The sequence below is a fragment of the Gossypium hirsutum genome, chromosome A07 (genome assembly GCF_007990345.1).
Source record: "Gossypium hirsutum isolate 1008001.06 chromosome A07, Gossypium_hirsutum_v2.1, whole genome shotgun sequence".
Taxonomy (NCBI): Eukaryota; Viridiplantae; Streptophyta; class Magnoliopsida; order Malvales; family Malvaceae; genus Gossypium; species Gossypium hirsutum.
The window spans coordinates 8822374-8844093 of NC_053430.1; the positions used below are offsets into that span (position 1 = coordinate 8822374).

General features: G+C 32.8%; 1 protein-coding gene across 1 annotated transcript; it reads left to right on the top strand.

Annotated features, from left to right (window-relative positions):
* Positions 1-8775: 8775 nt before the first annotated feature.
* LOC107926722 (FKBP12-interacting protein of 37 kDa) lies at positions 8776-19893 on the top strand. The gene is made up of 14 exons (XM_016857634.2): positions 8776-9003; positions 9113-9164; positions 9269-9330; positions 9550-9617; positions 9751-9787; positions 10353-10440; positions 10591-10655; positions 10749-10826; positions 11930-11977; positions 12451-12504; positions 13015-13176; positions 13440-13509; positions 13679-13734; positions 19485-19893. The coding sequence occupies exons 1-14, from the start codon at positions 8977-8979 to the stop codon at positions 19656-19658; spliced, it is 1041 nt and encodes a 346-aa protein (XP_016713123.1). The 5' UTR covers positions 8776-8976; the 3' UTR covers positions 19659-19893.
* The last annotated feature ends 1827 nt before the right edge of the window (positions 19894-21720 follow it).

Genomic DNA, 21720 nt, shown 5'->3' on the forward strand with positions numbered 1-21720 from the left:
AGTTGTATTATTTACATACAACTTACCTCGAATTTCAAAATGTAGCGATTAGACAGTTTAGTTGATTTGTTTGGTTTTCCCCCGTTTTAGGTTCGGACTTGGTAATTCTTGATCTATAATAGAAAATATACTTATTTAGCCACTAAATAGAATTAAGCAATTGAAAATTCACATCTTTGGTAAAATGACCATTTTGCCCCTAGGTTTTGACAAAATCACCATTTTACCCTTAGGCCCGAAAATCGATCTTTATCGAATTTCTTTATATATTAAGCCTAACTGGGCCTCATTTACTCTTATAGAAACTCCAAATTCCCACTATTTCACACATTTTTCATCTATTTTACAACTTATGCAAAATAGTCCTTTTAGGTGTCTTCATGCTAACACATTTCACAAAAGTTACTTATAATACCCAAGACTTATTTTCTTTCATAAAAACTCAGCTACCATAAAAAATTCTTTCATGGAAAAACCCTAAACTCTTAATCATTTCGCAAAATATTACCTTCATTTGAAAGCCCATGTTTCAAGGGTCTCAAAAGTACAAAAATATTCAAGAAAGCCATTAAAATCACTTACTTGTGAGTCAACTAAGCAGCTGAAATTTTTAAGCTTTCAAACCCTCATCAATGGCTGAAAATCGGTGGAGAAGAAAATGGGGAAATAAAATGATATTATCTTTCTTTTATTTTATTTCTTCTTGGTCAAAATAAGTCACAAACTCTACCTACTATTTAACTATCTTGATTTCCTTGTCTTATGGCCGACCATCACCTATTTAATGGCCTAATTTCTCTTTAAGATCTCCCAATTTATGATGTATGGCAATTTGGCACCCTTAGCTATCAATTTAGGACTTTTGCATTTTATACGATTTAGTCTTTTTTCTCAATTAAGCTCACAAACGCTAAAATTACTTCACCAAATTTTTCATGCACTATTAAAAACATGCTATAACATCAAAATAATAATAAAATAATTTTTTTCTAAATTCAAATTTGTGGTCCCGAGACCACTATTCCAACTAGGCCCTAAATTGGGCTATTACAAATTTCTTTAATCATTTATATAGAGTGGAAGGGCATTATTACGAGTGACTTCCACTCCGAGGTCGGTTTTCTATTTTAAGTACTTTTGAGTTACATTTTTTAGATGCTAAGATTTCTGCAGAAGAGATCAACAGAACTTTGTTTTAGATGACACCGGGCATCTTTGTCTAATTCATTTATTGGAATGATGCACTTCTAATCCTCATTTCAAAGTAGGATTTGTAACACCCCTTACCCGTATCCAACACCGGAATAGGGTACGAGGCATTACCAAAACACATACACTTGTAAACGTATTTAACCGAGTTATAAAATTTCATCAAAATTAAAACTTTCAAAATAATTAACATGTTTCTATAACTTTTCACAATATATCCTCAAAATATTATAATCATAATAATTAGGGCCTGCGAGACCCGATACATACTCATGCAATTTAATGCTTCATTTCCATTTCATTCAATTCGCAATTTCTCATGCTCATAATTTAAATCATATCACTAGCAATTTCCATTTAATTCACGTACAATTCAATGACATCAAATTCAAAACTAATACGTATTTACCATTTAACTCAATGTTTATTGATTATACCATTCAATAACACATTTATGAAATTCTCAATTTAGCAATGAAAATATCACTTTAGTTTGAATAACAACATCGTCCTGATATAAATACACTACCACTTATCCATTTACTTTAATTCTTTTGGGCCCATTTGTCACTTACCATCCTTAATCAAATTACGGAACGGTCACGGAAAAATTGAGTACTTCACTTTCACTTTGCCATAGTATAACTATGGTCTTACGTATGATCACTTATCACTTGTCCCTGATCAGATAAGTGTAGCCACCTATCACTTTGTTTCTTGATCAGATAAGTGTAGCCACTTATCACTTTGTTTCTTGATCAGATAAGTGTAGCCACTTATCACTTTGTCTCTTGATCAGATAAGTGTAGCTAAAGCTATCACTTATCACTTTGTCTCTTGATCAGATAAGTATAGCCGAAGCTATCACTTATCACTTTTCACTTGTCACTTGATCAGATAAGTGTAGCCGAAGCTATCACTTATCACTTTGTCACTTGATCAGATAAGTATAGCCGAAGCTATTACTTATCACTTTCCCAAAATTTTGCATTTGTTACAATTTAGTCCTTTTTGTTCAATTAATTATCGGAACTTTAAAATTTCTTAACGAAACTTTAATACTAACTTTTTAACACTCCATAAATATTTATAAAAATATTTATGGCTCAGTTTAAAATCCCCGAGGTCTTGATACCTCATTTCGATTCTAATTATTTTAATATTTATTTCTAGTGCACTATTCACTATTTCAAAAATTTTCCTAACTTCATATTTAACTTATACTTACTAAATTAATAATATTTTCTACCCATTTGTCGAATTTAGTGATCTCGAATCACCGTTCCGACACCTCTGAAAATTCAAGCCATTACATTTTTTTTTCGTCGGATTTGTGGTCCCGAAACCACTGTTCCGACTAAGCCTAAAATCGGGCTATTACAACTCTCCCCCCTTTAGGGATTTTCGTCCCCGAAAATCTTACCAGATGGTAGGTTAATGATTTACTTCCACAGTATATTTCAAATTCACACATGATTTTGGATTTTCATATCTTTTACAGATAATCACATAGATTCATAAGAAAATCAGGATAGCGATATTTCAGCATCTGAAGCTACACAAAGTATCGAAAAATTACAATCCATATAGAATGATATCCATTTTGATAACCTGAGTAGTTTTCAGAACTATCAAATATTTCTCTCTTTTTATATTGTCCTCATTTTCTAATTCATTCACTTTTCCGACCACATTATTATTCTCCCGTACACGAACTTCTGTAACACTACACTCGTAAGCTTATTCAACCAAAATCTCACAAATTTCATTGTAACATTTTACTAATATGGGGGTGAGTGTAGTAAAGCCTCAAATTTATCTTACACATAAATGCGCATAACACATACCATCACAAATAGCCAATTCATTACTAAGTTCACATTCTCAAAGCATTTAATAAACATTTGCTTTTAATCACTTTTGTTCTTAACACAAAATTCTAACTCAAATCACTAATTCACAATCAAAATTTCTATATAGCATCATAATCCAAATATCATAACTCATATGCTTGTATAATTATAACATTCATCAATAAAAAAAATGTTTTATTCTTTGATCCATACCTTTATGAGTTTCAACTCATAATCAATACATTTTCACTCAAACATTTTAGTATTTATTTCTATACTATTAGAATTAACTCAGTTGAAAAACATATATGTCTCATCAAGATAATTTTCGTCATAGAACTATACTGATAAGGGGGTGATGGTGAAGTCATAAATCTTTCAACTTGCTCTCATAGATACATATATATATGATTTTGTATTCATCATCAATGTAATACCATCATAACCACGTAATTCATTCCAAGCAAATTAACACATCTATTTATTACAAATGTTTTCTGTCACTCACAATTTCACACAACGAATTTACTTACTCAAGCTCAACGTTAATATCTAATTAAATTCCAATACTTGGCTTCTATTTTACTTACCGACATTTGCCAAATTAGAGAACGTCTTACGGAATTGAGTACTTCGTTTTCTCGATGCCATAGTCCAACTATGGTCTTACACGTAATCACAAATCACATACCGATGCCATAGCCCAACTATGGTCTTACACGAAATCACATATCACTTACCGATGCCATAGCCCAGCTATGGTCTTACACGGAATCACATATCACACATATCACTTACCGATGCCATAGCCCAGCTATGGTCTTACACGGAATCACATAATCACATGTTCACATGTTGCCATGGTCAAACCATGGTCTTTTCCGTCAATTCATCACATATCACTGAACGAAAGTACTCATTCCTGCGTTCTACTCAATTTGACTTCGAATTCAATTTTTCATACTATTATAATATTCATGGTTTAGACATAAAACAAAATATCTTATTATCTTTAATTTAACAATTAAACATAAGATTCTATCATATGAACATACTAATTTCACTTATTCAAGCAGATGTACATACACACGTTCCATCTATTTAAGTAAATTTGCTTATCATATTCACTTAATCAAATATGTTGAGCACATAGCATTATATAATCACCAACATACTTGGATGAGCTTGTCACAACATAAACTTTTTTTTTAACTTATAGTCATCTCTTTTCATACATGAACACATCCATATCACAAATTTTTATACTTACCTTTCCAAATTCCAACATAACGTGAGCATATTCCATTTATCTCAATATCATTTTTAGCATTATCGAAAATAGCTCGATTGAAAATCATCTCTGTCTTAACAAAGCAATTTCGTTAGAGCCCGGAGATATCACATCATCAAGAGTAATAACGTGGCATGTATAGCTAGGCTCACATATGCTACGTTTGGTCCGAGAACCGACTAAACCGTAGCTCTGATACCACTAAATGTAACACCCCTTACCCGTATCCAACACCGGAATAGGGTACGAGGCATTACCAAAACACATACACTTGTAAACGTATTTAACCGAGTTATAAAATTTCATCAAAATTAAAACTTTCAAAATAATTAACATGTTTCTATAACTTTTCACAATATATCCTCAAAATATTATAATCATAATAATTAGGGCCTGCGAGACCCGATACATACTCATGCAATTTAATGCTTCATTTCCATTTCATTCAATTCGCAATTTCTCATGCTCATAATTTAAATCATATCACTAGCAATTTCCATTTAATTCACGTACAATTCAATGACATCAAATTCAAAACTAATACGTATTTACCATTTAACTCAATGTTTATTGATTATACCATTCAATAACACATTTATGAAATTCTCAATTTAGCAATGAAAATATCACTTTAGTTTGAATAACAACATCGTCCTGATATAAATACACTACCACTTATCCATTTACTTTAATTCTTTTGGGCCCATTTGTCACTTACCATCCTTAATCAAATTACGGAACGGTCACGGAAAAATTGAGTACTTCACTTTCACTTTGCCATAGTATAACTATGGTCTTACGTATGATCACTTATCACTTGTCCCTGATCAGATAAGTGTAGCCACCTATCACTTTGTTTCTTGATCAGATAAGTGTAGCCACTTATCACTTTGTTTCTTGATCAGATAAGTGTAGCCACTTATCACTTTGTCTCTTGATCAGATAAGTGTAGCTAAAGCTATCACTTATCACTTTGTCTCTTGATCAGATAAGTATAGCCGAAGCTATCACTTATCACTTTTCACTTGTCACTTGATCAGATAAGTGTAGCCGAAGCTATCACTTATCACTTTGTCACTTGATCAGATAAGTATAGCCGAAGCTATTACTTATCACTTTCCCAAAATTTTGCATTTGTTACAATTTAGTCCTTTTTGTTCAATTAATTATCGGAACTTTAAAATTTCTTAACGAAACTTTAATACTAACTTTTTAACACTCCATAAATATTTATAAAACTATTTATGGCTCAGTTTAAAATCCCCGAGGTCTTGATACCTCATTTCGATTCTAATTATTTTAATATTTATTTCTAGTGTACTATTCACTATTTCAAAAATTTTCCTAACTTCATATTTAACTTATACTTACTAAATTAATAATATTTTCTACCCATTTGTCGAATTTAGTGATCTCGAATCACCGTTCCGACACCTCTGAAAATTTAAGCCATTACATTTTTTTTTTCGTCGGATTTGTGGTCCCGAAACCACTGTTCCGACTAAGCCTAAAATCGGGCTATTACAGGATTATTCTTAGTTCAAGCCAATTAGTCTTTGTGCAGTCTCTTACAAAGTCTTAATAAAAGTTATTGTCAATAGATTGAAAGTTATGTTGCTAAGGATCATTACTCTACCAAATGAGCTTTGTACCAAGTTGGCACATTACAGATAATATTATTGTAGTTTAGGAAATTATTCAATTCATACGTACTTAGAAGGGGATGAAAGGATGGATGGCCATGAAAGTGTATTTGGAGAAGGCTTATGACTATTTGTGCTGGGAATTCATGGAGGATACTTTAAATGATGTGGGATTGCCATCTGGTCTAAGCAAAGTAATAATGCATTGTATTTTTACTTATTTAATGTAGATTTTTTTGAATGATCAACTATTTGAGGAGTTTTATCCTACTAGAAGAATTCGTCAAGAGAACCCTCGTTGCCTTATTTATTTGCCATTGTCTTTGAGAGATTAGACCATGTGATTGGAGAAAATATTAAGTTGAATTGTTGGAATTCGATAAGGTAAGCCGATAAGGCCATGCCATTTCTTATTTGTTTTTTGCAAATGATCCTTTCTTTTTTTACAAAGCTTGTGTTGAGGAAGCAGGGGTGGTTAAGGAAATTCTTCATAATTTTTGTAAATATTTGGGTCATAAAGTTAAACCCTGAAAGACTAATTTTTATTTCTCTTCTAACATGAGCGAGATGATTGATGATTCGATTGGTAGTATGTTTCAATTCTATATGGTAAATGATTTGGGCACTTATCTTTGTTTGCCCTTGCTTCACACGAGAGTTACAACAAGTACTTACTAGCTTGTTGTTGATAAATTTTTTCAGAAGCTAAGTAGTTATAATGCTCATTTACTCCTAATGGCAAGCAGAGTAACATTGGCAAATGTAGTGCTAATGTCCATTATGACTTACTTTATGCAAACTACAATGTTGCTTGGCGGGATTTGTAAGAAGATTGAGAAGATTGCTCATAATTTTATCTAAGGTGGTCATAAAATGGCTCTCACATATCAAGCTTCATTATCCCCCACCCATATAATTTCCCTCCAATCATTTCTATTTATCCACTATAAACCATTTCCCGGTCTTAAAAATTTTGGTCACTAAAAATATTTGGTTTACGTTTGAGGTATTCTTCAGTCATCGATGATGCGATATAGCTCTGAGCTGCATACATTTCATATATCATACCAAGATAGGATCATTGTCTTTGAAGTTTATCATAGGGAAGTCGGTTATGGGGTGTTTTTGCTTTGTACGATCAAGGGTGGAAGTAGATGTGGAGGTCTCAATTGATAGCCATTGTGCGGTAATGGATCAGGGTATAACGGGGGAGCCAGTTGATGGTCGTTATGCGGCCACGAGCTCAATCTTTTCGAAATACCTGAATATGATGCCCTATAAATACCATACAAAAGTTTGATGTCATATTCATACGGAAAAACTCTAGGGTTTCTAGCTCTAATCGGTGTAACTTTTTTCTTTATTTCCAATCAACCAATACCTTTAACCTTTATTCTTGTTCAAAGGTTGGCACCGTCATAAATAGAAGAGGACTCTCAGGCTGGGAATGACTGTTACGGTGCAGTAAAAGCGATGCTCCTTTCAGAGTGACGACGATTGTCGTTATTACTTGACCTATTAGTAACTACAACCGCTATTGCGCCAACTCGAGTTTGACCTCTACTGTGTTGGAACGTCTGCTCTCCTCCTAAGAGCCCCATTGTGTCCACCTCGGTGTTGACCTTCGGACAAGAATGAAAGGTTAGAGATGCCAATTCATTGGAAATAAAGGAAAAAATTACGTTCATTACACTGTAAGTCCCCAATGATTTTCCGTATGATTATAGCCTCAATCTTATGTATGGTATATATAGGGCATTATTTGCAGGTATCCAAAAATCTTGAACTCCTGACAGCGTAACGATCGCCACTTGGCCCCTCGATTATACTTGAACCCATGATCGCATCACGGCCACCGACTAGGACATTCAAGTTGAATCTAACCCGTGATTGTATCAATCATTATTACCCCGAAACTAGATTTCCCCACGACAGGTTTCTAAAGTCATGATTCTATCTCGCAGTAACATATGAAATGTATGTGTGTTAAGGCGCGTTATCACATCTTCGACCCCTCAAAACTACCTAATTATTTCTGCTGTTTTAGTCGAAAACCCTGATCACTTTCAAAATACTCTAAATCCTATAAAACCCTAGACCAAAACCCTTACCCTAATAAAATTAAAACCCTAACCTTAAGAGAGAAAACTGAAAAGCGCGTCCAACTAGAGGAACTTTCCAACTAAATCGACCTATATACCTAATTAAATTTAAAATTGGTGTAAAACCCTAATTAAAAAAATTGGCCTATACTTTGCATTAACTACATAAAGTAAAACTATATTGTAGGTTGAAAATGTTAAAAATGTTTCAATTATTATTTGAAAATTTTCTATCATAATATTTAAATTGATAAATTAATATATTTTAATTATATTTAATAAATCAATAAAAATATTATTTTCTGCTAATTACCACATCTAAAATATAATATTTTAAAAAACTAACTAAATATTAAATTTGTAAAATCACATGCAACGCGTATTAAAATTAGTTATTTTAAATATTTTATTTCTTGTTAAAAATTCAATATTGTTTTAAATTTATTTTGATATAACATATAATTTTAATGTATTATTTATCAAATACTTTATTTTAATTTAAGAGTTGGGGAATGAATATAATGGTGTAGTTAACAGAATAATTAAATAATAACACGTGATATGCATTGCACGGTCACGTTCAAAGAATAATTTTAATAATAAAAAAAGATAAATTTTAAAAGAAAAATCAATTTTTTCTTTTAATTTCCTATTTTTTTATTAAAAATGATAATATAATCGGAGTGACTCATGACTGTTTTAAACTGCCATTTTGGATTGATCTCCTCAAACAGAATCCTGTGACTGGTCACAGGGGATCTGAGCTTCATCCTTCCCAATTTCGAATTGGGTATCTTGGTGCCGCCCACAGTGATACTTTTAGCTTTTCACTCAAAATCAAAGTTTCTAGGGTTTTGTCCGCCGGAATCCTGCCTTCAATGGCTTCTCACGCGCATCTCGATGATGTGAGTTGCTTCTTTCTCTTTACTATGCAGCGCTAATGCATTCCATTTTAGGGTTTCTAATATCTTTTTTGCCTATTCCAATGATAAATGGGTGTGTTTTGGAGAAAAGGATGACGATTTTGGCGGTGACTTTCCTGGGAGTCATAGTGCAAGGCATTCAGGTTAACCTTATTTGATTCCTTCTTTTCCTTCAATATTTTTTTAGCAAATTAGTTAAATGAACAATTTGTATTATTATTATTATTTCTTTCAAATGCATATTCAGGTAATAAAAGAAGTTTTGGTGATCTTGAGGACGACGAGGACGATATTTTTGGATCAAAAAAGGTAGCAATAGTTTTTAAGGTTTATTATTATTGTTGTTGTTGTTGTCAAACCCAAAGGATTTGAGGGCAATTTTGAATATGGAACCTTAGTGCTCTAAGTTTTCATCCTTATTCATTTCCTACTCATTTATCACTTGACTTCGAGAAGCCATTTGTGGAGAAACAAAATATATCGGTTTAGTTATTTTAACCCGAGGAATTTTGTCTGTTTGTATTGTAGGGCAATACTAAAGTAGAAGAAACTGCCCCCGGTGTAGCAACAGGGATGATTTTGTCACTTCGTGAGAGGTGTAATGCATAGAATGACTTATACCTATGAGATTAATACGTTTATGTAACTGCTTGTTTGTTTGCAATTTTCTGTGAGATTTATCTTCACTTTTTATCGTGATTCTTTTTTTTTTTCTACCACCTTTTGCAGCCTTCAGAATTGTAAGGACACCCTTGCAACGTGCCAAGTATGTATCATCCATTTTTTGATATCATCGAATTGTTTCTTTGTTTAATTTGTATATGTGTAATAAATAAATGTTGTAAACTCGCCTACTTGGAAATACTATAGATACTAAGACATTAAGCATGGAAATTTTGCTTCACAAAAGAATAAGTTTTATATGAAAAACCATCTACAACATAGATTTTTCAAAGTTTTGTCTTTTTGGTTGTACAAGTTTTATGATTCCTTGTTGACTTAGGACCTTTATGGATACTTTACAGTGTTCCTTTCTTCCTTTTCTTTTATCCTTGCTAAAATAAAACGATTTTATAATAGGCTTGGAAAGGGACTTGTCTTTAGGACTCCAGCTATCATGTCCATGTTAGCCCTTTCTGTCCTTTTCACTTTGAAATGGTATTATATAGGCGTGGAATTAGCTTAGTCCATAAAAAATTTCATGGTTGAAGAATATAATGGCAACCACCTGAACTTTCATACCTTTTTTCATAAACTGTACTTCCTTTTCTCTCCTTTTCTTATTTCTCTTCTTTTTTTGGATTTTTTTATTATGATATTTTCTGTTTTAGACGGAGCTTGAAGCTGCAAAATCAGAGATTCAGAAATGGCATTCTGCATTTCAGAATGAGCCCTTCATACCAGCTGGAATAGCTCCTGGTTTGCCTTTTCTTGTAGTCTTCTCTATATTTATGTTTCATATATTAGGACCTATTGATTACCTTTCCAGTCCGAAGTTCTATTAAATATTGATCATTTTAGGTATGCTACTTTTCTGATGGAGCAATTGTTTTGTTCCATTTTCTGTAGAACCCAAGTTAGTAATGAATTATCTTCAAACTCTGAAATCCTCTGAGGAGACACTGAAGGAACAAGTAAGATTGCTTACTTTCTCACTATATATTTTCTGCATTAACTGTTCTTATCTGTTAATCAGAATTTCATGCATGCTTTGTTCTTATTTTCAGCTAGAAAAAGCCAAGAAAAAAGAAGCTGCCTTTATTGTAACATTTGCAAAGCGTGAGCAGGAGATTGCTGAGTTGAAGGTGACATCTTTTAATTTTGTTTTCCCTCTTGACTACCATCTATGATTGTTTAGCATGCTGTTTGCTGTCTAACTGGTGGAATATGGCAATGTGCGAGGATGAGATAAATTTTTGGATATTTCTGGTAAAGATAAGCAAAAAGTATATCAATGTGCAGTAATGATTGTTCTAAAAAACATTTTAATTCCAGTATGGATTGTTATTGAAGCGACTCATCTTTTAGGGTGTGCTTGGTTGAGTGATAATGTAGAAAGATGGAAAGAGTAGAGTGGAACAGTTGAAAGAAAATAAATTTTCAGTGTTCTTGGTAGGAAAGGAAAGTGAGAGGAAAAATTCTGAAAGATGACCATTTTCCATCATAATGCATAAAAACAAATCATTCCAAATTGGTATGATAATAGGAGGGAAAAGTAAAGAGATAGAAGTGTGCATATTTACAAGATTATCCTCTTTTTTTTTTTAAATTTTTTGTTTTCTTTCCTCTCATTTTTCAACTTTACCAAGCAATGATGTAAAGAAAATTTCTTATTCTTTTCATTTCTTCATCTTTCCTACCAAGCACACCAATGGAAAGAAAAATATATTTTCTATCTTTTTACTTTTCTTCTTTTCCAATTTTCTTTCTACCATACCATGCAAAACCTTAGTTTTAATATGTGCACCATTAGGACTTGCTGGTGAATATGTTATCTCAAATGTATGCTGCATTTCCTTCTTGAGGAAACTGCATATTTTGTTATTTTTCCACTGTTGATGTTTGTCTATTGTTGATTCTCAAGTTGGAGAGAACTCCTTTAAATCTAGTGGAGTGAGAATTCGTTTTGCTCATCTATGTGCAATCCTTTTTCGATCTTCCTTTTGGGAGTTTCTCTTTGCTGTTGCTTGTGGTGTAGATTGTCATGACTTTTATTCTGCTTCAGATTCTGAAAGAATTTCTGGGGGCACCTTTACCATTTTTTCTTACTTCTATACGATCACCCTGACCCTTTTTTTTTGGTTATTTTCTTATATAAAGCATTATGCCCCACTTAGTGCATTGATTACTTGGACATGATTGTCTAATAGCTTGACCAACTATGACCAAAATCTCTTTTAATTTCCAGTCAGCAGTTCGTGACTTGAAAGTTCAACTGAAGCCACCATCAATGCAGGTATTATCTAATGTTCACTTCAAAGTGAATGAAGTTATTTCTGTTAGCAGATATTATAAATTTCTTTGCTTTTGTTGTTTTATTTTCTACTTGGGAGGATGGTCAAGAAAAATGCATAAAATGCATTTCGTAAGAGCTTATGTACCCTTATTTTATGCATTCCAATAATCTGATATTGGCATTATATCTGTCTTTTGAGTTTTGAGTTTTCACTATAAGTTGTCTTAACCCCAATCAAACCTGCCCTCTGTATTTAAGGAATTATTCTTGTTACTTCCTAACATTTTTATGCGATTCAACATTTTGTTGTGTAATTTATGGGTCTGATTTCATCAAACATCTGCTTCTCTTATTCTTTTTTGTCCAGATATTTGTTAGACATGATTTGTTAACGTTTCTGTCACATGACCTAGAACTAAATGATGTTTTGCACCTTTCTACCTGTTTAATTTTCTTTGTGGCTTATGTGACAGGCCAGAAGGTTACTACTAGATCCTGCCATTCATGAGGAATTTACTCGTTTAAAGGTTTGTTCTTAAAGATCCTTTTTGCTTATCAGTGCAAGGGTGTCTGTTTTCTAAATGAAGTAGAATGAATTTGGGCAGAAAGGAATCATAAAGGGAGTAACATGTTTGTCTGGCAGGCACTGTATTAGAAGCCATAGATGGACCATTGTAATATTACTATTTGTAGTTAATCTTTGGGCTTTTGGACTTTAGGGTGGTTTGGAAATTTTGACAAGTTGGTGTCACAATGGATTAGGCCTGAAACAAGTTCGGTTTCTGTTTGTTTTTTAAACTTTACGCATATCCAAATTCTTCTTACTGGTTTCTGGTTGGTAATCTAGAACATGTTAAAGATTTAAAAGTTGAGGCCTGTAAGTTTAATCTGCTGTTAGGTTGCCCTGTGCTTATAGATTACCCATACAGATACAGTGTTATTTTGATGTCATTATGCTAGAAGTGGAGATAGATGCTGTTAAGTAATCCATTGTGCTTATGGATCAGTTATTTATAGTTCTACTGTTATGGTACTAGAATTTGGTTGAGGAAAAGGACAAGAAAGTTAAAGAGCTGCAGGAAAATATTGCTGCTGTTAGTTTTACTCCTCAAAGCAAAATGGGAAAGATGCTGATGGCAAAGTGTAGAACATTGCAAGAGGAAAATGAGGAGATTGGTACTCAAGCAGAGGAAGGAAAGGTATGCGGTAATACATGCATTACTTTGTTGGTGCACGCCAATTTATGTGTTTAAGTATTCATCTCCCCCATAATAAAATTAGGGGGTGGAAAATAGATCGATTGTGATAATTACAGGCTGCATTGTAAAAGCATCTTTGCACTTCGAACTGGAATGAATCCTGAAATAGATTAGAATGTCTTTCAAAGCTGCATATGATTTATTATGTTGAGACATTGGTTTGTTATTTATGCTTATTTTTACTAACTCTTTGTTCAATGCAGATGCATGAATTGGCCATGAAACTTGCCTTACAAAAATCTCAAAATGCAGAACTTAGAAGCCAGTTTGAAGGTCCGTGTTAAATAAGTTATGAATTTTGGTTGAATGAACCAGATTGGGATATCCAACATTAATGAGAACTTGAATATGCTCTCTGCCTTTCCATAATTGAATTTGTTATTCCATGGTTGAAAATTTGGTTCATGCCCATCTTTGATCATTGCTGTTCTGTTGCTTGCAGCATTATACAAACAAATGGAAGGGCTGACAAATGATGCGGAAAGATCAAATGAAATGGTTGTTATCTTTCTCTCATCTTTAATCTTCTCATTACATTGAATCATCAAATGCCATACATTAAATGAGCATCAGATGGAAATTCCCTTATAATCATGAAATTGCCATTTCCATGCCACTTGACCTCAATATAACCATCATGCAGAGTCATATCATATGTTTTTTACGCCTACTTTCCTTATTTGACATAAGTTAGTGCCCTTTATTTGCATGATAATTGGCATTTGCTTGAAGAAGCTAAGACATGTTTTGAGATAGGATCATTATATTGCTATGTTATAGAGTGGGAAAGATAATAATTTATGGAAGAAAAATGAACTTTTAATGTACAAGCAAAACTAGATGCTCTTCCTCTCCATCATGCATCTTCTTTCCCACTTGATGTCATTGCACCATGTCATTGTAAAGTTAGAGCAATAATTGTTTTTTCTATTTGATGCTATTTATATCTGGAACCTCCTCTTTGAGCGCTTATTTTGTAGACTAATCACTTTCATATCCTACTACTGTTCCCACTACCTTTTTCTCTTATCATTTTTTTCTGAAAACAGTTTCATAGCTTCACTCCTTCACCTTTCTTTCCTTTAGGACTTGAGATGAAACTTATTATCTAGAAAAGCCAAAATAGAAGCAAATTTGTGTGAAAAAGGAAAAAGAAGAAAGCTCAAACCCAAAACTCTGCATACAATCTATCCAAGGTTAAGGTATTATCAGGAACTATACAAGAAACTGAGGGAAATGAAACATATTGGTGAATTGCAATTTGTAGTTGAAACTTTTTGATTAAATTAGAGAGTTCAGTAATAGTAAAATATCTCCATTTTCTTAGGAGTCGAGGTAAGGGAAAGATAAGATTTGTTAGGAGATTTGATTCAGATTTTGATTTGATTTTGAGTTCTTAAAATTTCCTTGTTAGTTTAAATAAACTTTCCTAATAAATTAGGATACATGGTTGTCATTTTCTTTTCCTTAGAACATGAAATTAGGAATTTCATCTTGTTTCTTAAATTTTTAACCTTTATTTAAGAGGAAAATTATTAATGAATAAACAAGTTGAAAGTTGAAAGTTAAAAGTTTCAGTAAATTAAAAGTAGGAGTTTTGTGGTAGGGAACTCTACTAGAGTTCCACAACCATAGGCAAAACTAGGGAATTAAATGAGGGCAAAGATCCTTTAGTTGAATCTGACTCCTGTTTCATGTTTCATGACTTGATCCTAAATTCGGGATCGTAACAATTTGGTATTTGAGCTAGGCACCAAGAACGAGAAAACCTTTGATGAGAAAATTCGAAACCTACTATGCAAGGCTTTGACTCAACATGAAGAGTGGTTGGTTGTATTAGTGGCACGAGTTGATGCAAAGTTAGAACATATTTAGGTTCTGTTGTGCAAGTTCTTTCTTGGGAAAGGGGTAAAGACAACATATTTAGGTTCTATTGTGCAAGTTCTTTCTTGGGTAAGGGATAGAGACTTTTGACCAAGGCATCCCAAACTGCACTTGTGACCAAACTGCACACTTTGGGGTTCGTTTTAGTTGTAGAAGCATCATGGACATACAATAGTCCATGATGGCAGCATGGGTAGGGAAATAGTACCTAAATACATCAAACTTGATTTCCCTACATATAATGGATCGGATGAAACCCTTGTTTGGCTACATAAATGAGAGATTTTTGGCCAACAAATAATGCTGCCTTTCAGGATAAGGTTGGGTGGATGTCTTCTACATGTTAGGGGAAGCATAGCTCTCATTCTATCAATTGAATCTGGAGCCAAAAGTGACATGGGGGATTTGGCAATTCAAACAGTTTGTGGCTCAACCTAGGAAAATGTTATTCAATTCAAAACAACTATTCCAATGTAGTTTTTTCCTTTAGAGTTTAACAGTAGGCAACTCCTTTAGAGTTCCACAACCATAGGCAATAGGAATCAAAATAAGGGCAATGGCCCTTTAGTTAAATTAGATTCTTGTATTACTTGTCCAATGTCTCGGCTCTCGACTAGTCAACCCCAAACTCGAGACCATAACACCATCTTGTCTAATCAAAGGGATGACCTGCATGAATGGTCATGATTGAGGAAAAGAGAGAATTACCACCATCCTAAGCTCTTGGTTATAAATCTTTAACTTAAGGACAAAGTTGAAAAGGGGACTTTAAGTCATTGTGAAATGCCATGTCATATGGTACTATGCTATGGTCCTAACTTATGGATCAAGTCATCGGATGATATGCCAAAAAGTCTACTACAATTAAGGGGGTTTTGCTGCGTGAATAACCTATGATGAATGAGTTGAACTTGTTAAAGGGATTCTATTGCACTACTTAGACTTGAACTTATTGTTGATATACCTTCATGGCCGGAGTTGTTTTTAGCAAAAGAAGGAGTTGTCATTGCCATGTTGGTATCTTTAGTACTCTAGCTTGTTTGTTACCATGGTTTTCTTAACATGCTTGTAGTTCTTGCTACTTGCTTTTTTTTTAAGGATCATGTCAAATTCATTGCCTGAACAAGGTTAGGAGGATGATTTTGCATCACCTCATCAAGCCTAATTGAATTCATTAATTCTGCGGTAAACAAGTTGACCTATTGGTCCACTCACATTGTACTGGCACGTGCCAACAGCCCTTGAATTGACATTGGTCCACTCACATTCCAGTCTGTTTCAAGTTAACCAATTGACCGCCACCAAATATGTGAACGCTTGACTGGAAATACTTTAACACAGATATAGAAATATAGTAGTGGTGTCTGTAACTATACGGATCAAATTGTAATATAGTAAATGTCCAACGGGTATTGGAAGTACTCCGAGGATCGTACCCAATGGAGGTTGAATTAAATCTAAAAATACTGTCTACAGTAGTAGGTCTAAACTGTAATCATTAAAAACTACATTACTATAATTGAAGTCATAAAATAAATATTAAACTACAAAATCAAAGTTGACAAATGAAAAACTCTCTAATAACAAACAGAAGATTAACTTGCTTCAGTGGTTATAATTAGCTTTAGAGCTCGGGTTTTATTAGGGAATTAGTTATTAACTAGACAGTATTACTTTTCGGCCTCTACTACCTAGCTAATCAACCAATACTCTTTTATCTTCCGATCTCGCTTTCTTGACCGGTATAAATTCCAGTTTTTTCTATAAACTTATTTCTAGATCTCGTTTAACTTAGATTACTTAGGGTCATCAATCCTAAGATTTAAGCACCCAATAATTTATACAAACTAATTCATATGAAAACTATCACTCTTTTGTTAATCACTCCCACATTCGCTCATTAATCTCCCTAGAGGATTTAGAAGTTAAAATCTTAAATTACTAAACTAAAACCCTAAAACGGTTTGGCAAAAGCTCTCCCCAGTTGAGCATTAGCCTCCTATTTATAGACAAAGTTAGCAACCCATTTTAGGTCAAATACAAGCGTTAATCACACTAAATATGGATTGTGCAGACAGAAACACCTTTGATTAATTTTTGTCCTCCGTCAGACCTGTGTCGCGACACAGCCTAGTGCGTGTCGCTACATACAACTTCAATTATAAAGTCTTGTGTTGGTTTGGTTGTGTTGTGACTCAGTTGTTGTTCCTGATGCTTTTGGGCCTGAAAATAGGTATCCTGTACACTCAATTAGATCATTAGAACTACCTTAAGTCTGATATTGGCCCAGTAGGTCAACTAATTCGAAAAATTATGTAAAAATGTTTATTTTGCAATAATTTGAATCTAAGCTAAGAAAACTAAAAATGTAATAATTAAACACGAAATGATTTAAAAACAAGTTCGTTAAGTACCGAAAAGTACTTAAATTACCACTACAATTTGTGGCAGGTCACCAATTCACCTTAAGGGTTAATCTTCAATGGTGGGCCAAATCTCAAAGTGCAATATTCCTTGGGCCAGATCTACCTTAGTTGTTTTCCGGTTTGAGAAAATTACTCACTCTTGTGTAGCTAAATCAAAAGATCTTTTGTACCGTTAAAGGTCAAAAAGTAACTTTGTATATCGCGACACAGTTCTTGATCCACATGCTGACTTTGTCTTGTTCTCTTGTCTATTCTGTCGACAACTTATTTTGTTGACATTGTTGTTTCCTCTATCAAACCCTTTTCCCTTTCATGATTTTGGTTGGAAGTCATCAATTCTTGTCTTTGAAATGACATTTGTTGCAATAGCTTATTGCAAAATGCTTTCAACCATTCTAGACTACTTCCAGTTTTGCATCAATGCTCTTTGATGTTGGAATCACCTATGGTGTCTAGCTTTGATATCAAATTGTTACGGTCTCAACTTACAGGTTGAGTCATCGGACAATTTGTCAGAAAGCCTACTACTATGAAGCACAGACACGCCGAAAAGTCCCTTGTACTGGTGTCGACACGGGCACGCTGTCGACACGCCAAAATACATATCAAACACATCAGGATATGACAAAATAATAATAACAAATATCAGACACGCTCAGATATGAGACATACAAGGACACAGGATTTTGGTGGTTGAAAGTTAGTGATAGAAATTCTCTATTTGAAACGTAGATCTACACTTATCGTTAAGATTTTCTAAAATCTAATTTGGTGCATGTGATTAGGAGGTTGAGGGAGATATAATGGGGGTATTTTTCAATATTTTGACATCGTTGATGGTGGCCGAGGTTCTAGGTTGAGGAAGATGAGACAGAGAGGGAAGGAAATATAAGAGAGAACTGAAAAGATGAGAAAGGAAAAGGAAAAAAAATAAAAGACGGGCCATTTAACTTACCCTCTAAGTGAAAAGTGAATTAATAGTTGACTGGGTCTGAGTTTTCTAAGATATAATGGGGTTTGCTGTACACCATTAAATATAATTAATGAATTAATATGTATTCTAAAACATATATATCACTTTGATTTTTTTTAATAGATTTGAAGTTAGGATATAAATTGTGTGATAATAAAATATTTTCAATATTACGAAATTTAATTATATTGATAAAAATATCAATATATTTCTTGAATATTAATATATAAAATATATAAAAGAATTTTTTATTGCTGTGACCTGCCATATCCTTATCCTCATTTTTTTAAAATTGTCGTATCGTCGTGTCCGTACTTCATAGTAGTAGACTTTCCAATTGAGGGGTTTTTCCTTTTGTTATGATTCTTGCTGCGAGAATAACCTATGATGAGTGAGTGAAACTCATCAAAGGGAGTCCCTTACCTTAGACTCGTTAAAGAGAGAGTCCTAAACCTTTGAAATTAAATAATTTCTTAATTTTTTTGCCGTCAATCAGCCTCTTAAATAGAGGTTACATAGGTTTACTTGTTTGAATAAAAACTTAAGGAAAGTAGAACATCAAATAAAGAAAAACCTCTAATACCATAAAGATTATTTTAATTAAAGAAGACTTTTAGTTAAAGTAGATCTCCTAAAGTTAACATCTTTCTTGTGCCCTTGATAACACTAGATGGTTATCACCAGGTAGACTGTATCTGCTGACTCAATTCAGTTAATAACAATTCTACTACTTTTTGTATATTATATTTATCATATTCAAGGAGGGTCATATATTCACCAATTGCTATTTTACTGATGAAGGCATAGTTACATCAAGTTAGATGTTTCTTGGTTTATATTTTACCAAATGCTAATCATGTTCATTTAGTCGGCACTAATATACTAGTATTTCGTCATGTTGTTTTATCATTTATGTTGCTGTTGTAATTGCTTAAGTTTGATAATTCTGCTGGGTTGTGTTGCAGGTGTTTATCTTGCAAGAGAAATTAGAAGAGAAAGATGACGAGATTAAAAGGCTTAACCTAGAGCTGCAGCACAAGATGCCGACCGAAGACAATAATAACAAGACAGGTTTAGTCTCTGATACTGAAAAGTTTAAAGATGAGATGATAACCGATGAAACTGGGAACAGTTCTTAATTAGATAGACATGTATTGTACGATATCTGTCAATGATTTTGGCTCAAACTTTTGTAGTTTGTACATTCTATATTAAGTCGGTTTTTTTTGGGAAAACGCATTGCTGTTGGTGAAATTGCACTATTGAAGTGCACGTCCACGGTGTATCCAAGTTTGAGTTTAAACTTAACCTTCCCCGAGGATAGCATATTATGTTGTTTTATTTTATTATTGTTTAGAATTTTTTGCATGGTTAGCTTTGGTACTCGTGGATTATATGCTTCGACGTACACTTTATTCTTGCTATGCCCTCACTCACTAAAACATATTTTTCCCGTTATGAACCTTTTGGGAACTTGAATTTGAGGGGGGAAATGGATTTGGATTTTTTGATATGCAAATCCAAAAGAAAATTTGTTTGGATATTAGATTCAAAAAAATTGATATAGAACATAGGTACTTGATTTTAAATTTCAGGGATATTATTATATGGAACATTAAAACTAAACGATTTAACCATTTTAATTACCATTCATCTTTTTTGCTATTAGTATCGTCTATGCATATTTATGCTTTTATGGATCTTTAGACGCAATAAATTTTTGAATTTTTTACACATTTTCTGAAGGGTTAATATAATTTTTGGCTTTCTTTTTGGTATTTAAACTTTGCAATTATTTTTTTGCCTTTGGACTTGACTTGGGTTCTATTATAATATTTAAAGTATGACGTGATTAAATTTTTATATTTTTAAAATTAAGATATTAAAGTGAATAAAATAATATAGATATAATATAAATATAGTTGCTAATCTAACGGATTAAAATCTATATTACCCCTCTTTGGAATATAAAGTAACAGTAGGATAATTCTTATTTGATATTATAATATATTACCAACAATATTGAATTATATTTTTAAGAAGAGAATATGATTTGAATTTTGGAGATAATATAATTGGAAGGGAAATTTATAAATCTTGAACATGAATAGTAAAACATACTTGAAAACCAAAAAATATTATCATATGTTATATAATAATTATTGATATTACTATGGCAGAATTACAAGATTCACCCTCAATGTTTTGGGGGTCTTCACTTTGGCCCTTAATGTTTTTTTGTTGCAATTTCACCCGCAACGTTGAATTTTTTTTTAAATAAGGCCAAAATGGATGGAAATCGTTAGTTAAGTAATGATCAACATTTTTGTCTGATGTGGCATGCCACCTCAGTTGAAGGGGCAGAGGCCAGCAATGGTGAGCGATGGAGCATCCACTGGCGGTTGGGGTTTGTTTTGAGGAGGGGAGAAGAAACAATGAAAGAAATAAGAAGAGGATTGAAAAAAATTAAAAAAATAAAGAAAATAGAAAGACATGAAGGAGAGGGAGAATTTTTTTTAATTTAACTTTTTTTTATTTATTTTATACATTTTTAATATTTGATAATATTTAATAATTTTTTAAAAATTTTAATAAATTTAAATCAAAAGTTCACATCAATTGATAAGGTGTCAAGACAAAAATATTGACAGTTAATTGATTAACAGTTTCCATCCATTTTGGTTTCATTTGAAAATTTTTACAACATTGTGAATGAGATTTAAAACAAAAAGGTTAAGGACAGAAGTGAAAACCCTCAAATGTTGAGAGTAAGTTTTGCAATTCTGCCTATAACTATTTATATATAATATATTATGTAATTATTAGTATAACTATGAATATAGTATCAAACTTTTTAGCTAAATACAAAGAATAGTTAAAGATGTTGATAATATAGATATATCATATTTTTATAAAGTTTGTATGCATTTCATTAAGTATAAATAATACATATAATGTAACTTATGGTAATTGTATATTATAATGAGATCTATAATATAATTCTAGATAAGGATGAAATAATGATCGAATTCGACGGGTTTCGTTTTGACCCAAATCTAGTAGGGTAGAATTTTTCTTTTGTTTGAAAAATGCGACTCTAGTGAAATCACAAAACATAGTCGGGATAGATTGAGGTTGGATTTGAGGCACATCCACCCCTCCCGTCGCGAGATATTTACAAAATTAATCATGATATATATA